Source organism: Zeus faber (genome assembly GCF_960531495.2).
Source record: "Zeus faber genome assembly, chromosome: 7".
Classification (NCBI taxonomy): Eukaryota; Metazoa; Chordata; class Actinopteri; order Zeiformes; family Zeidae; genus Zeus; species Zeus faber.
The window spans coordinates 6,103,214-6,121,558 of NC_137203.1; the positions used below are offsets into that span (position 1 = coordinate 6,103,214).

The 18,345-nt window shown below is 39.2% G+C and overlaps 1 protein-coding gene across 1 annotated transcript in view; it reads right to left on the reverse strand.

The window, feature by feature from the left end:
- The window catches only part of lhx6b (LIM homeobox 6b), a 6,283-nt gene extending 5,807 nt beyond the window's left edge, over nucleotides 1–476 (reverse strand). The window contains exon 1 of the mRNA XM_080003303.1: nucleotides 277–476. Within this exon, the coding sequence (XP_079859429.1) occupies nucleotides 277–375 (99 nt within the window). The 5' untranslated portion in view covers nucleotides 376–476. The remainder of the gene's footprint in view (nucleotides 1–276) is intronic.
- Nucleotides 477–18,345: the final 17,869 nt, after the last annotated feature.

Below are 18,345 nucleotides of genomic sequence, written 5' to 3' on the forward strand. Positions count from 1 at the left end.
CAAGGAGGCCTATCAATTGGATTCATATTTGAAAAAGTCCGTTTAAATGCAATAAAATACAATAGACAACACTCCGATTTAAAAATAAATAAATATAAGAAATAACGCAATTAATAAAATAAGTTAAACTACTAAAGTAATAATACAACGCGTGCACAAATATATATCCCGAAAAAAATATGACATTACACAAATATAAAACGAATGATACGAATTAATTCGTTTCACATTTAAATCTTGTTTTTTTCTTTGCTTGTATTTATTCCCAGCTCTCACCTTCAGCAGGTATCGGTCCTGGATGTCCATGCCGCAGCTCGCACACTGGTTCCGGGCTGCGGGCCGCGCCTGGGGGGAGTCCACGGCGGGGGAACACATGCAGGAGGCCTCGGAGGGACTGGACCCGCTGGACTCCTGCTTCACCTCCGATTTAGACTGTTTTGCAACAACAAAAACAACAACACACGCAGAACATGCACTAAAACTGAATGCGCGTACAGGGCCTACACCCCGAATTTCGCAGGACAGAAATCCGGCAGGGGAGTCGTGAGGATCCACCCGAAATCCAAAAGTCACCTCCTTTCTTTTTACGCAGTTAAAGGACTTCTGGGGGAGGAGGGTGGGGCGGGCGGGGGTGTAAAGACATTCTAAGGCACGACGACAGCCCTCGAGGATCGAGTCCCCCAGATGTTTCCCACTCACCATTTTCGGCTGCTGCAGACCGCCTACTCGGGGAGAAGACGGAGCCCCGCGCTCCGCGCCCCGCTCCGCGCGTTACGCATCTTGGCCGCGGGCCCAATCGGCGAGCCGGATCCGGTGGAAAACAACGGGACCGTGGCTTCTCCTACATTTAAACCCTGCGGCGACAAAAGATAATTTTGATGCAATTAGTGGTGGGGTGGAGGGGGGGGGGGGGCAAGCCAAAAAAAAAAAAAAAGATATGATCGATTTTCCCCCTCTTGTGCGCCACCTCATGTTCCCCGCGCAATCAAACGGCGTGAAAAGACGCGTTTACCTGCAATTAGCGGGAGCCTGAAGCGCTCTGGATGAGAGGCGGGGGAGAGGAGTGTCAATTCCAGCTGTCAGTCACGGCGAGGCGCGGGGCCACCAGCCAAATTGCGCGTTCTAATCTCAATAGCCGCGTAATCGAAAATCGAAAAAAAAAAAAAAAAAAAATCTCCAAAGTGAAGAGGCCCGATTGGAGATGGGTCAATTCACGGGCGGGGAGGAGGGGAGGACAATGCGGAGAAGTTGCAGCTGATCTTGAAACATAAAGGGGTCCTGATTGTCTCGGGCCCCCGATCAGGGCCATTCACGCACTCGACGCTCCCTCGGTGATTACAGCCGCATTCACCGAGCGCCAGGAAGCCGCGCTCGGGCGGAATTCGGAGCCCATGTTGTCCTTCAATTACCGGCGACGCGAGATCGCGTTAATTGACGCGAGAATGTGCGATTACGTTAATTAAAGAACAGGGGGGGCCTCCCCCCGGTCCGAGGGGGAAAAAACGCGGAGGCCACTTTACACGCAGGAAAATACACTTTTTTTTTTTCCCTGCCCTCGCGGTGAAACGCGGCGAGATTAAAAAGAAAAACAAAACAAAAAACGAAATAGAAAAACGAAAAAGCACCAGGTCCAAAAAGTTCATTTACTGCGGCGTTTTGTATTTTTTTCCGGACCGCCCCAAACGCAGCACGTCCACGTGTAATTCCGTCGGAGCTGGAGAGCGTGTTTTAAACGATCCACGGGAGTGGCAGCAGCAGCGTTTTGGGGCTGGTTGTGGGTGTAGATCGCAGGGTGTCCAAACAGGCTTCGCATCTCCTCCCAGTCGCAACGCACTCCAGTCTGGTTCCTGGACTGCAGCCTCCCCTCCACCCGCCTCTCCACCCCCTCCACCCTCCACACTTGGAGGTTTACACCCAGGAGGACGTGATGCTGGGAGGGTTCTGGGTTTTTTTTTTTATGTTGTTTTTTTGGGAAGGAGGAAAATGTGAATAGTCATTCAGGCCAAACGAATACAACTGGAGCTGCCCCTGGAAGACTAAGCTGTGTCTGATGACCACCCCCCTTTCCATTATATATAAATAAAAACAAAAATACAAGTATATATATATATATATATATGTATATATATATATATATATTTTTTTTTTTTTTTAAATTTATTTATTTATTGTGTGTGTGTGTGTGTGTGTGTGTGTGTGTGTGTGTGTGTGTGTGTGTGTGTGTGTGTGTGTGTGTATATATATATACATATATAAACGACAATAAAAAAGGTCACAACAAAAACTCACCGTCAAGATCTGAAAATAATATAGAAATAATTTCCTATATTATCATTTAATCGTTTTGCATTTATATTGTGAATATATATTGGGCAATATATATCCAAAATATAATTATATAAACATTTAAAACACACACACATATATATATATATATATATATATATATATATATATATATATATATATATATATATTATTATTATTATTTTTTTTTTATTATTATTATTATTTTTTTTTATATATATATATAATTTTGCTGCGGCCCACTGCAACTCCTTTGAGGACCCCTAGGGGACCGCGGACCCCGTTCTGGGAACCCCATGCTATAGAATTGCGGAGTAGCTTAACCTTCCCTTACTAAGGGTTATAATAATAGTTATAAGTGTAGTTATCTTAGTTATTACCACCTTTATGTATCTTGTATATATTTCATAGTCACAATATGTTAATGCTGTCTATACGTGTAAAATCAAGATTTTTATAAATGTTTATCCACGTTTATTTAATTATAAACGCTTATTATTTATATTAATAAGCATGGATATGAATAGATAACAAGGAAATAAGAAATATGATTATGTGACATATGATGTTATGGTTCACTAGGACTATAAAGTGCGTCCTCCAGGCAGCGGAACCTCTGGGTTTACCTGCTGCTCCTCAGAGTGACACCCAGACAATGAGCCTCCACTTTAGGGCTTTCTTCATTTCTATCATCATCCAAGTGAACGCCAGCTTGTGACAAGAATATGAATTAGGCCTACGATTTGAAGTGACTGCTCCCATTAAATCAATTACAGATCGCTTAAAAAGCATTTTGGGTTCTTGTGCAGTGGAATGTATTGTCCCTGTATCTGGTATCGATAAGATAATGCACTGCGCTGCTCAGTGCATTACCTGCTCCACTCTGCCCCCTCTTAAATCATCAATAATCATCAACAAACCCTCACTGTCTTATAGAAAACCCCAACGCTTACCTGCTGATATCGACGGCTGTGTTTTTAACATCAGTAGGCCGGTTTTATTTGAAGGTTTGGAAAAATATCACCCACACACTATTTTATTTTCCATTTACCATGTCCCTCTAGGGATCCGCTGAAATAAGATAATAAAATTAAGGAAAAGAAACAATGAAATTATTGGTAATCCATTAATTAATTATTTTATTTCATTTTACTCACTTATTTGTTTATTTTATTTTATTTGCAGAGGTCCATAGTACAGTATGCAGCCTTATTTTTTTTTTAAATAGTCTATATGAACAGAAAACATTGCAGCCATCCCAGCCTATTCAAAATGCAGCTCGTAAAAGCACCATGGTGCATGTAGCACCTTCAATCCCTGATCATTTATTATCTCATTATCATATTATTAAAATCTGTCTCTGATAACATCAAAATCATGTCCACAAGCAATGACCGTGTGTGGTCAAAAAGCAAATAACCGAAAAACACTGCATGATGGGTTTTAATATATAAAGAACATCGTTCATTATGAGGACCTTGCAGGCGACGATCCATTGCACAGCTGTGTGTTGTTTCATTATTCATTCACACATCTGTCATACATCATATTGCTTAATCCCAAAAATTAGACAATCCAAATTGTTTATGTTTTTTTTAATCAAATCAAATGCTGCTTCAAAAACAGTGTGCACATTAAATCACAACATAAAGTAATACATTTAAGATAAGACAAGACTTTTGTTTTTAAAACATACAAGATGAAAAAAAATAGATAGTGATGGAGTGATAGTGGCATTATTGTTATGTTATCGTATTGGTCAGTGATGGCTTTCAATTTTGTGTGCAATCAGGGTGTGTGTGTGTGTGTGTGTGTGTGTGTGTGTGTGTGTGTGTGTGTGTGTGTGTGTGTGTGTGTGTGTGTGTGCGTGTGTGTGTGTGTGCATGCGTGTGTGCGTGCGCCTGTGCGTGTATTTGTTTTGTCCTTACAGTGTCACCTCGATGCAAACACATCATCAACGCTCCAGATGAGGACGTGTAGCCTGTCGCTTCCTGCTCCGGCGGATGTGGCCGTGGAAGTGGAAGTGGAAGTGGAAGTGGACGTGTCGAGCGCGGCGGTGTTCTTTGGCAGAGCAGCGTGCATCGCGGTGTGATTACCTTGCTCCCTGCCCTTCCTCTAGGCTCAGCCCCGGCAGCCCCTGTTCCAGAAAAACAATAAGGGCCCGGCTTCTCGCCACGATAAAAACAAAACCCCCACACGTGTTAGAGTCATTAGATCCATCCCAGCATCCCCAGCGGACACTTCAGTCGCTGGTATGTCGACGGCGCGTTACGTGTGTGTCCTCCGCTCGATGCGAATGTACGCCGGGCCGGAGGGGTCGAACGAGGGCAATAGTATTTATAAAGCGTTGGGTCACAGTCTGCATCAAGGCGCAGCCCCCCTGTGACGGCAGAAACACCGGGTCGAAGTGACAATAAGCAACCTGAAATACACACACTACACATTGTTGTATAGTGGGTGGATATTCTGTTGATCCGGTTCATTTAAGTGGTTGGAGACGACATATTATGGCAAAAAATGTTGTCAAAAGGGAGTACTGGACATCCAAATACTGTCATGAAATCTGATGAGGACATGTGTGACGTGTCGTTTCTCCTCAGTTGAGCGAGCACAATGACTATGGAAGTTTTCAAAACCCTGTTTGAAATATTCCTTACCATTTAGCCAATTTGCCAACAGCACAATAAATATTCGAAATACTCACTACGTCGAATCAAATATATGCGTATTGAGCAAGTACATCACATGATTTTGGTCTGTTACCTCGGATGACGGCTGCAACTCACAGCAATTTTAAAATCATTGTGGAACAATGTCTAGACAGACAGACAGACAGACGCACAGACAGACAGACAGACAGACAGACAGACAGACAGACAGACAGATAGATCGATAGACAGATAGATAGACAGCATGGACTGCTGATGTCACGTTCCACACGACGTCCACCGAGCGCCTTGTGCTTCCCCGTGGGGCGTCAACACCGCACACGGAGGCAATCAACAGAAATCACAGAGTTCTTTTGTGTCACTGGAAGGGGAAGGGGTGGCGCAAAAGCCCAAACTCCACTCAAGAAAAACACGTCTCTCGCTGTGCACCAGACATTGTCAGCCTTGGTCACTTGATATGCACGCAGGGTCACGGGATCCTTCTAAGGCCGATATGCAGTATTGGTATTTGATTGATATATTCTCAATGAGAATGGTTGTTACATAGGTTTCAAGAATATGAGATTTAATCCATTTCGAGTTCCCTCAATGTTCTGTGATATCCTAAAAGTCGTCAATATTCTACTCAAATTGGGCTGATATGCCATGTGGAATACCCGCACTTTGACCAGAAATGTATAGAAAGTACAATAAGAAAGATTCTTATTGACTCCCCACCCCTGTTGTTATTGGCCTAGATGGGAATTGCAGCGCATACAATTTTTGGTGGCGACCCAAAATAATAAGGAAAAAAATGTGAAAATGCTTGTCGTGTTGTGAATTTTAGGACAATCGTCCAAAATAGAACCCTTCCATACTTCTAAACTGTCTGTTGTCCTTAAAGACGCTGATTTAAGAGGACGTTTGGGGACCGATGTGTGTGTGCGTGCGTGTGTGTGTGTGTGTGTGTGTGCGTGTGAGGTGTCGGTAAGACCGCTCTCCACTGCTCGGAAAAACAAGGGGGAGCTCATGAACTCCACCCCTGCCAAGGGTTCCAGCCGGGCGGTGGGGAGCGAGTTTTTAAAATTTGTTGCACATTTAGTTTGACTTTTTTTTTTCAAAGAGACACCAAGCAGCGCCGTTCCTCCATCCAACGGGCCCCTGCGAGGACTTCAAACCGATCTAGATTACAGTGCTGCGGCCAAGCTTTCAACAAACATAGGAAATAGCACATTACACCATCGCTCTCTAAAGAGTTGTACTGGACAGAGAGAGGGGGGGGGGGAGCCTCTCTGCAGTTATTTAACAAATACAAGTTTATTTGAAGTACAGACAAGGAAAAATGGAGGCTTTTTTCAGTGCTTGCGCTCCAGATGACAGCAATTTGGGGGTATTGTGTATTTTGGCCCCGGCGCAGACTCTATGATGGATGACAGGAGAGAAAATCACCAGCCGCTGGCTGGAGCACAGACATGCAAATTGCTTTCAGCTGATTGCTTTATTCTGCTTGATATTTATCAAGTGGATTACAGTATGGTTTCTTATTTACATCCAGGAAGCAGCTGATCAATTCCCCCGGAGGGAGGGAGTGTTTGGGGAGAGCTGCATCCCCCCCGTTCCTGTCCCGTGAAAATATACAGCCCCGAAGTGGCCGCTGTAAACACTGGAGATTAATTGTCCAAACTTTGGAGGGGTCTAACACCAGTTTCCTGCATCAGAGAATACAAACGCCACGGACACGTTCAATGAAGTGGGGTGATGTCATTTTGGGACTAACAACATGGTGTTTCAAGAGGACTATTAATGTTTTACAGCCTTTCATTTGTACTTTGATGCTCACAAAATGGTACTATTTTATGCACAACCATAGATTATAGAGGAGGTGACCCGAACCTATTTTTCAGTGATGAATCTAACTGACCTTATTATATTGTAACCCACAGTCTGTATAATCCAGAATAACCTAGAGTGTCGTGAATCATACCTGAGTATACCCCAGTATTTATATTTGTTTTCATGTTTTACTTTCATCTGGTCATTTCCTCATGCCGTGACAAACCCCCGTGTCATTTCAGACCCGCCCCACTCCCTTTTGCTTTGCTGTCACTCCCTTCCCTTCACCTGGTTTCCTCCGCCTGCAGCTCATTCCCTCTGTAGTCTCACAGTATAAATACCAGTCCACTTCCCCTTGTTCCCTGCCAGATTGTCTATTGCATTGCGTTGAGCTTTACTACCACACTACTACCCGTTTCCTGGACCTTCCGTCCAAACCCCTTCCTGTTTCCCTTGACTCTGATTCTCTGCCTGATCCTGATGGACTCTGATTCTCTGCCTGATTCCCTGGACTCTGATTCTCTGCTTGTTTCCCTAGACCCTGATTCTCTGCCTGTTCCTTGCCAGATACGCTTACCTTCTCTGACTGATCTACTGGTTTTGACCCCCGCCTGTGTTTTTTGTGAATAAACCTTGTGGACTTTGACTTCTTACCTGATTTTTCTTGTGCCGTGCTTATGGGTCAGTGAGTGTAACACAGGGAGTCATCCTGCCTCATCAGACACAATCACAGATCATAATCAGACGGAATAATCATCGGTACTCGCCGCTCTCTGATTGGCCTGAACGTTCTGCTCTCTCCGCCTCCAAAGTAGGTTTTCGAGTTTCCAGCGCCCTTTTCCCCAAATTTTAAATACAGGTGCAGCCAGTATAATGCTGTCTATTTATGTTCTGTTTTTCGTGTGATAACTGTATTGACATAATGCAAATCCTTTTCTTTCATTTTTTTTTTACTATAGACTCCAGCCAAATATTTGACATATCATTAATGAACACATATCTAAGGCAAATGTCCAATTAGGTATTTAGGCCTTTCTCTCCTCTCACAGTATCATCAAAACGTCAGTTGTCACCCTACATTAAATAATGTTGTCATAACTGATCCAAGGGATTATAAAAACACACGAATGACAAGGATAGTTTATTGAAGGCATTTATCTTAGGCTACTGTAAAAATATAGGAAAGACATCACAATTTCCACGAACGGCAGATAAACGCTGAAGACCTGACTGACGTATCCAAATGCTGTACACAGACTGTCTTGCTGTTATTGGACCAGGTTGCGAAGCTAGGATTCCCAAACTCTGTTTAATTTCACTGCAGAGATATTAACCTTGGTACAAAGGGGACATCAGGATTAATCAGCCGCTCGTGTCAGAGTGTGGCCATTTTAATGTCTTTTGAGTCGTCTGAAGATCATTTATTTTTTTTGTAGACACTCTTGAGGCCCGTGCCAGAGTTTAATCAGCATAACATGAATATCAAATGTTCTCCACATGATATTTGGCATTGATTTGAAAAAAAACCCGAAAAATGTTAACCTTTTATGACAGCAAAAATGTTGCTACTGTTACTGTAATGCTACGTCTGAAATATCAAGGGGGGAAAAAAATAAGTGTCCTCTAAAAAAAGCTTTTATTCTCCACTCGTTTAACCTTTATTTCTAGGAAATTTGACTGACGGCACTTTTTTTTGGGTTTCACGGGTTGGGGCTGTTTTTAGGCAGATCTGGTTTTGCAGTTTCTGGAGTTTGCTTACCGCGCCAGGCGCCGCAGTTTGTCTTTCCAGTTACACGGAGGAGAATATTTCAAGTATTGAAGAGAGTATTCCTGGAGACCTCCTCACGAAAGAGCACAAACACAACACCTCCCCCTCGGAGCAGTAACAATTTGGTTATAAAACATAAGAGGCGCAATTATTGGAGCTCTGTGCGGCTCTGTGTTATTTAATTTAACCTCGGCTCATCCTCTGATAGTGACCCCGCTCCTTGACCCGGCTTCAGATTCATATGGAGGTATCGGGTCGGGGTCGGAGGCCGGCTACTTAGCCAATCAGGTAACGAACTCCAGGAGGAAAATTACTTCCTTCCGACCACTTGCGCTCACCTGCAGCGACCCCGAGCAATCAGAGGTGAAGCAAGGCCCTAATCAGGGAGAACCCTCCGGGTCAACGAACAACATGCCCCGAGACCACAAGGCCCGGCCGCAGCCTCCCCGGCAGGCCGGCTCGAGGTTCAAGCATTTAACCTGTCACATCAAATAGGCTCAACACGGAGATTACTTGTGCAGGAGGCACTCGCGTGTTTGGTTTGATGCCGGCTGCAATATCCTGCCCGGCCGTTGATCCCAGCGGCTCTGGGCGTAGCGCGGAGGGGCTCGAGTCAGGGAGAGAGGGCCGGTGCCTGGCAGGCTTCAGATGAGACCGCAGGGAGGTGTGGGGAGGTGGGGCACGGGGCGCGGGGGGCACCCCAGGGCGTGCCGCCGGAGAGGGTCCGTAACCCGCACGACCGTCAGACCCCCTCCGGTGTTTGTTTTGCTAAGAGCACCTCGTCGGGTCAATCACCACGTCGGGCGGCGGGGAGGGGAGATCGCCGCGAGGAGAGAGGAGCCTGGCTTCAACGGAGCGCCAATGGCACGGATGCCTTGCCCGGCAACACTCTGCACTGGGGCCGTTATGCCTGGGAGCAGATCATAAAATATCCTCACGCATTAGCACCTAAAGTAACAAATAGCTGAAATATTACCCAAGAGTAGGGCTCTGCTCGACTGCTATATGCACCGTTGACTGCCAAGGACTAAACCTTAAGCACCTGAAAGCATCAGCACTTAAAATGTGGCTTGTATACAGAGTGGCTGCATAACACCGGGTTGTTGGGTTCTGCGCCTGCGTTTTGACAGCTGATTCATTTTAACCTCCGACGGCCTCGGGTATATTCGCAGCGTGCCGTGCGAGGGTTTGCGAGCTAGCAAAGCCAAAGTCACGATGTCCCACCGGACACGGCAGCAAACCACATCAGCTCACCAAACCCGAGTCGTGATTGAAACCTTAACGCTGCCAAAATAATCTTCACGGTGACAAGAGAAAAAAGGGTGGAACGGGCGGACCACCGGGCACATGAGAAATCTGAAACCGCGCTCTTCGGGAAGGTACGGGAGATAGAGGCGAAAGCCGAACCCCTCGCCTCAAATCAGCCGGCTCCCCCATCGCCGCTCCGACAAATGAAAGTCAGGGGGCCCGTGTGGCGGACCCACCGCGGCGCGCCTCCGTCAGGAGCGCCATCTGAGATAATACGCGATTCCCCCCTCTCTCCGAGCCATCAGTTGGACCGGCCCGTTCTCCAACTGGACAGGAAGTCTGCTAATCTGCAATCTGATCCGAGCGAGGGAAGAGGCCAGGAACCAGCCTTCAGTGCTTTCACCAATCGTATTCATCACCAGAGCAGGGCCTGAGCTCATTAAGAGTGGGAGCATGGCTTAACTAAACACGGTTCTCTATAAAATAAATGCTTCCAGGTTACTCCCAGTCCCGGGCTCCGCTCATAGGGGGCATCTGATTTCAATTACCAGGAACGCTGTGTAGGAAGCAACGAGATTCGGTCTCCCCGGCGTGCACAAACAACACCATGGCAACCGACATCAGCACTCCCAGCCCCGGTGCAGATCGAAGCCCCTTTCAGGCACTTGTAAGCCGGGAAATCATTATTTGATAATTATTTCCTGATGCAGCTTTTTTTTTGTTGTTTTTTTTTTAAATATCATTCATTGGCAGGATTGTTGAAGCAATCCACGCCGCGCAATTTGTAGAAGTGGAGCGTCGCTCTGGATCTTGAGGTGGTGGAAAATGCTGCAGTGTGTAACCGGGGAGCCTCTAGAAGGAAGAAGGACGTGGATGACACGGTCCAAAAATGACCTTGTTATCATCACCTTGTTGGTTTTCAGCATATTTGATCATTTCATGTTTCGATCAATTCAAATGTTTTTTTTTTGGGGGGGGGGGGGGGTTCATATTGTTGGGTTGTTTGTGATCATTTCACATCATGTAGAAATAACTGCAGCAAGTTTTACTGCACGTTCCTCTCCAAAATCGATGCAGCATTTTCATTGAAGTACTCCGAGTACATGGACGCATCGCATGCGAGATAGATGGACAACTAGACAGATAGCACACACACACACACACACACACACACACACACACACACACACACACACACACACACACAGTATTACATGTGTCTATCTATCACATTAAATTTACATTAGGGAACCAGATGTAACATCTCATCAATACAGTTTCAGATCTTCATCCTGAGGTTCTCTCTCTCTCTCTCAGCAGACACTACAATATGGCCCTAATCTTAAAGGACAAACTCTCACAGAACATGTTCAGCTCATTCAATAAGAGATTTTTTCCTATTCTAAGTTGTTGTCGTTGTCGTTTTTTCTTTATTACAACGCGACGCCCTTTTTATGTTCCTTGTTTTTAAATCATTATTTCATTAGATCATTTCGATAAACTTTTTTTTTTTGTTTTAACACCATACAACCATGACGACTTGAGCATGAGCAGCTGAAGATGCAGGTGGACTCCCCTCCATCACTGTTCCCTGAACCGCAGGACTTTCTGACCAACAGGCCGCAGCGTGTGGGGCCGCGGGGATGCGCATCGTGCTGGGTGGTGAGCAGCGCGGGCGCCCCCCAGGGGACGCTTCTGGACAGCTCATCCACAGAGGTTCTCTGGAGACGCTGCTGCCGTGGGGACGTCGTGGGGGAGGTCAGGAGCAGGAGGGCAGGGTGCATGGTGTGCAGTCTTGCTGAGTGGGGCGAAAGGCGGACCACCCGCTGCCCACCGTCAGCGAGACAAAGGAGATGGTGGTGGACCGAGGTCCCCCTGCCGCCAGTCTCCATCCGGGAAGAAGGAGCAGGTGGAGGCGGGCGACATCCGGGCAAACGAACCGGACTGGACCGGCAACGCAGGAGCCCTGCTCTATTTCCCGAGGAGGCCCCCGGTCCTTTGGAGTGTGAACATATTTTACCAGTGGCCCTGCGGCGAGGTGTCCTCAGGGTGGGACGCTGATGCAAAGAGGCTGAACGGGCTTATAAAGAAAGCTGCTTCTGGAGAGATGGCTGGTCCTCCAGGGAGGGCTGCAGGGGGTCTGCAGGAGGTGTACCACCCCTAATGAGACTCCTCTTGCTGTATATATATTTGTATGTGTATATATATATGTGTGTGTGTGTGTGTGTGTGTGTGTGTGTGTGTGTGTGTGTGTGTGTGTGTGTGTGTGTGTGTGTGTGTGTGTGTGTGTGTGTGTGTGTGTGTGTGTGTGTGTGTGTGTGTGTGTGTGTAAAATAGAGACAGAACATTTGTGTGTGTGTGAGTGTGTGTGTGAGTGTGTGTGTGTGTGTGTGTGTAAGTATATACGTATACAGTGTAGTTGATACAGAGGTTTACTGGCTTACTGTTTAGGTCAATTGTTTATGTTGTATATAGACGTTTTTTCCTTTTTTCGTACATTTCCAACCTTTTTATCACTTCCATTTGTTCCTATGTGTGCTGCTGTAACACCACAATTTCCCTCCGGGGATGAATAACTTATCCATCTACAGATCATTTACTGGATACTGTATACCGTATATGTACAGTACATGCAGAATTTCTGACTTATATCAGAATGGGATTTGTTGATAGAGTAATGGGGTTCATCAGGCTGGTAATTATCTAAGAGTAAACTTGTTTAATCAAATCAATACTGCTGTGGCCAGCCTTTTGGAATTAAAAACAACAGTCAACAAGCAATAATTATAAGACAAATGCATAAAATGATTTTAGGCCTCATAGAAACGACATGATACACAGATGTTTGCATCCAGGCCTGGAGGTGTAGGATTTTAGGTCTGATCTATATGTGCCAAACGAGACTTTCTCCAAGCCAACAGATTCATAGTGTATTACGTGACTGGAGTGTATACAACTATTAAAAAATGAAATATAAGCAATATCTATCTATCTATCTATCTATCTATCTATCTATCTATCTATCTATCTATCTATCTATCTATCTATCTATCTATCTATCTATCTATCTATCTATATATCTTCCTATAATATTCTTTAGTTGTTGTTGGGGGGGGTTGCAGTGTTAATAGGCAATAATAATAAGAGTAATAGAAATAAAACAGGAAAAAAATAAACAATGAATGTCAAAAATATATTATATTATAAATATGATCCGCCGAGTACAAACATAGTGAGATGTTCGAAGAGTCAGGAACCTTTTGTGCCCATTTCCAGGATAAGACGTTCACTGTCTGGACTGAGCAGAAGGGGTTTGTCGTTATGTTTGTCTTAAGCCACCAGATGGCGCCACGACGTTGGAAACCACACACCCCTGAAGCGTCGACGCAGAAGTTCCAATAAACAAATCAATAAATAGCAGCAAATAAACTAAATACAATCATGAAATATTGAAAACTGGTATTTACATCAAACAACACAATTATTATTGACATATTAAGAAAAAAATCTCATTAAAGGCAATGATTTAATGACGCAACAGAGGTTTATCATTTACATTTTCTGTGAACAACAGTAAAACTGCAAAAAGCAAAAGACAAAAGTGTAAAAACACAGTATTTTTAGAAGTACTGCTCATCGTTCAGGTGAAAAGGGAGGAGCCGTCATATTCCACGGTAAGGGGGCGTGGCTGGTATATATAGTGTACATAGTGTATACAGTGTATATATAGTATATATAGTGTATACAGTGTATATAGTATATATAGTATATATAGTATATATAGTATATACAGTATATATAGTATATATAGTATATATAGTATATATAGTATATATAGTGTATATATAGTATATATAGTATATATAGTGTATACAGTGTATATAGTATATATAGTATATATAGTGTATATATAGTATATATAGTATATATAGTGTATATATAGTATATATAGTGTATACAGTGTATATAGTATATATAGTGTATACAGTGTATATATAGTATATATAGTATATATAGTATATACAGTATATATAGTATATATAGTATATATAGTATATATAGTGTATACAGTATATATAGTATATATAGTATATATAGTGTATATATAGTAGATATAGCATATATAGTGTATGTAGTATATATAGCATATATAGTGTATGTAGTATATATAGCATATATAGTGTATGTAGTATATATAGCATATATAGTGTATATAGTATATATAGCATATATAGTGTATGTAGTATATATAGCATATATAGTGTATGTAGTATATATAGCATATATAGTGTATGTAGTATATATAGAATATATAGTGTATGTAGTAAATATAGCATATATAGTGTATGTAGTATATATAGCATATATAGTGTATGTAGTATATATAGAATATATAGTGTATGTAGTATATATAGCATATATAGTGTATGTAGTATATATAGCATATATAGTGTATGTAGTATATATAGCATATATAGTGTATGTAGTATATATAGCATATATAGTGTATGTAGTATATATAGCATATATAGTGTATATAGTATATATAGCATAAATAGTGTATGTAGTATATATAGCATATATAGTGTATGTAGTATATATAGCATATATAGTGTATTTAGTATATATAGCATATATAGTGTATGTAGTATATATAGCATATATAGTGTATGTAGTATATATAGAATATATAGTGTATGTAGTATATAGCATATATAGTGTATGTAGTATATAGCATATATAGTGTATGTAGTATATATAGCATATATAGTGTATGTAGTATATATAGCATATATAGTGTATGTAGTATATATAGCATATATAGTGTATGTAGTATATATAGCATATATAGTGTATGTAGTATATATAGAATATATAGTGTATGTAGTATATATAGCATATATAGTGTATGTAGTATATATAGCATATATAGTGTATATAGTGTATATAATGCTTTTTGACGGTAAGGGGGCGTGGCTGGTATATATAGTGTATATAGTGTATACAGTGTATATAGTATATATAGTGTATATAGTGTATATATAGTATATATAGTGTATATAGTGTTATTTGACGGTAAGGGGGCGTGGCGATTGCGGACACTAGTGTAGTGAATACTGACACTGCGTGGACGAGACTGATACTGAGACTGAGAACGGTAATGAGATGTATACAGTGTATATAGTGTATGTATGTAGTAGTATATGTATGTAGTATATAAGGTGTATATAGTGTATCTAGTATATATATAGAGTATTATTACTATTATTACATTACATTGATCAGACGCTTTTATCCAAAGCGACTTACAATTGTTCGAACACCGACGGACGCAGCCATCAGGAGCAAAGTGTCTTGCTCAAGGACACTACAGCATGCTAGCAGGAGGAGCCTGGGATCCAACCAGCAACCTTTAGATTACTAGACCACCAGCTCTACCTCCTGAGCTACCGTCCCGCTATGTATATAGTGTATATAGTGTATATAGTGTATATAGTGTATATAGTGTATAAAGTGTATAAAGTGTATATAGTATATATAGTGTATATAGTGTATAAAGTGTATATAGTGTATATAGTGTATATAGTGTATATAGTGTATATAGTGTATAAAGTGTATATAGTATATATAGTGTATATAGTGTATAAAGTGTATATAGTGTATATAGTGTATATAGTGTATATAGTGTATATAGTGTATATAGTGTATAAAGTGTATAAAGTGTATATAGTATATATAGTGTATATAGTGTATAAAGTGTATATAGTGTATATAGTGTATATAGTGTATAAAGTGTATATAGTGTATAAAGTGTATATAGTGTATATAGTGTATATAGTGTATATAGTGTATAAAGTGTATATAGTATATATAGTGTATATAGTGTATAAAGTGTATATAGTGTATATAGTGTATATAGTATATTGGGTATATATATAGTATATAGTGTATAAAGTGTATATAGTATATATAGTATATATCTTGTATATACCGTAGTATATATAGTGTATATAGTATATATAGTGTATATAGTGTATATAGTGTATATAGTATATATAGTGTATACAGTGTATATAGTGTATATAGTATATATAGTATATATAGTATATATAGTGTATATAGTGTATATAGTGTATATAGTATATATAGTGTATATAGTGTATATAGTGTATATAGTATATATAGTGTATATAGTATATATAGTGTATATAGTGTATATAGTATATATAGTGTATATAGTGTATATAGTGTATAAAGTGTATATAGTATATATAGTGTATAAAGTGTATATAGTATATATAGTGTATATAGTGTATATAGTGTATATAGTGTATAAAGTGTATATAGTGTATATAGTATATTGGGTATATATAGAGGATATAGTGTATAAAGTGTATATAGTATATATAGTGTATAAAGTGTATATAGTATATATAGTGTAAATAGTGTATATAGTGTATATAGTATATATAGTATAATGGGTATATATAGAGTATATAGTGTATAAAGTGTATATAGTATATATAGTGTATATAGTGTATATAGTGTATATAGTGTATATAGTGTATATAGTATATATAGTGTATATAGTGTATATAGTGTATATAGTGTATATAGTATATATAGTGTATATAGTATATATAGTGTATATAGTGTATATAGTATACATAGTGTATATAGTATATATAGTGTATATAGTGTATATAGTGTATATAGTGTATATAGTGTATATAGTGTATATAGTATATATAGTGTATATAGTGTATATAGTATATATAGTGTATATAGTGTATATAGTATATATAGTGTATATAGTGTATATAGTGTATATAGTATATATAGTGTATATAGTATATATAGTGTATATAGTGTATATAGTATATATAGTGTATATAGTGTATATAGTGTATATAGTGTATATAGTATATATAGTGTATATAGTGTATATAGTGTATATAGTATATATAGTGTATATAGTATATATAGTGTATATAGTGTATATAGTATATATCGTGTATATAGTATATATAGTGTATATAGTGTATATAGTATACATAGTGTATATAGTATATATAGTGTATATAGTGTATATAGTGTATATAGTGTATATAGTATATATAGTGTATATAGTGTATATAGTATATATAGTGTATATAGTGTATATAGTATATATAGTGTATATAGTATATATAGTGTATATAGTGTATATAGTATATATAGTATATATAGTGTATATAGTGTATATAGTATATATAGTGTATATAGTATATATAGTGTATATAGTATATATTGTGTATATAGTATATATAGTATATATAGTGTATATAGTGTATATAGTGTATATAGTGTATATAGTATATAGTGTATATAGTGTATATAGTGTATATAGTGTATATAGTGTATATAGTGTATATAGTATATATAGTGTATATAGTATATAGTGTATATAGTGTATATAGTGTATATAGTATATAGTGTATATAGTGTATATAGTATATATAGTGTATATAGTATATATAGTGTATATAGTATATAGTGTATATAGTGTATATAGTGTATATAGTATATAGTGTATATAGTGTATATAGTATATATAGTGTATATAATATATATATAGTGTATATAGTATATATAGTATATATAGTGTATATAGTATATATAGTGTATATAGTGTATATAGTATATATAGTGTATATAGTATATAGTGTATATAGTGTATATAGTATATATAGTGTACATAGTATATAGTGTATATAGTGTATATAGTGTATATAGTGTATATAGTGTATATAGTGTATATAGTATATATAGTGTATATAATATATATAGTGTGTATAGTATATATAGTGTATATAGTGTATATAGTGTATATAGTGTATATAGTGTATATAGTGATTATAGTATATATAGTATATACAGTGTATATAGTATATATAGTGTATATAGTGTATATAGTGTATATAGTGTATATAGTGTATATAATATATATAGTGTATATAGTATATATAGTGTATATAGTGTATATAGTGTATATAGTGTATATAGTGTATATAATATATATAGTGTGTATAGTATATATAGTATATATAGTGTATATAGTGTATATAGTGTATATAGTATATATAGTGTATATAGTGTATATAGTATATATAGTGTATATAATATATATAGTGTATATAGTATATATAGTGTATATAGTGTATATAGTGTATATAGTATATATAGTGTATATAGTGTATATAGTGTATATAGTGTATATAGTGTATATGGTATATATAGTGATTATAGTGCATAAGGGGTGATGCACTATAATCACTATATGGGGTTGTGGAAACTGGTGTGAATATGCAACTGTTTTCTTTCCTAAACTTTTTTCTCTCCCTCTCATCACAAAACCCTTGAAACTCAGTAAAAGTCAAAACCACAGCGTTGAATTGGCTGAAGTAAAAAAATGTGCAGCGATGACACTGAAATCACACTTTGTGCATGTACCGTAATAATACCACCTCCGCTCAAACACCCACGGCTGTAAAGCAGTGT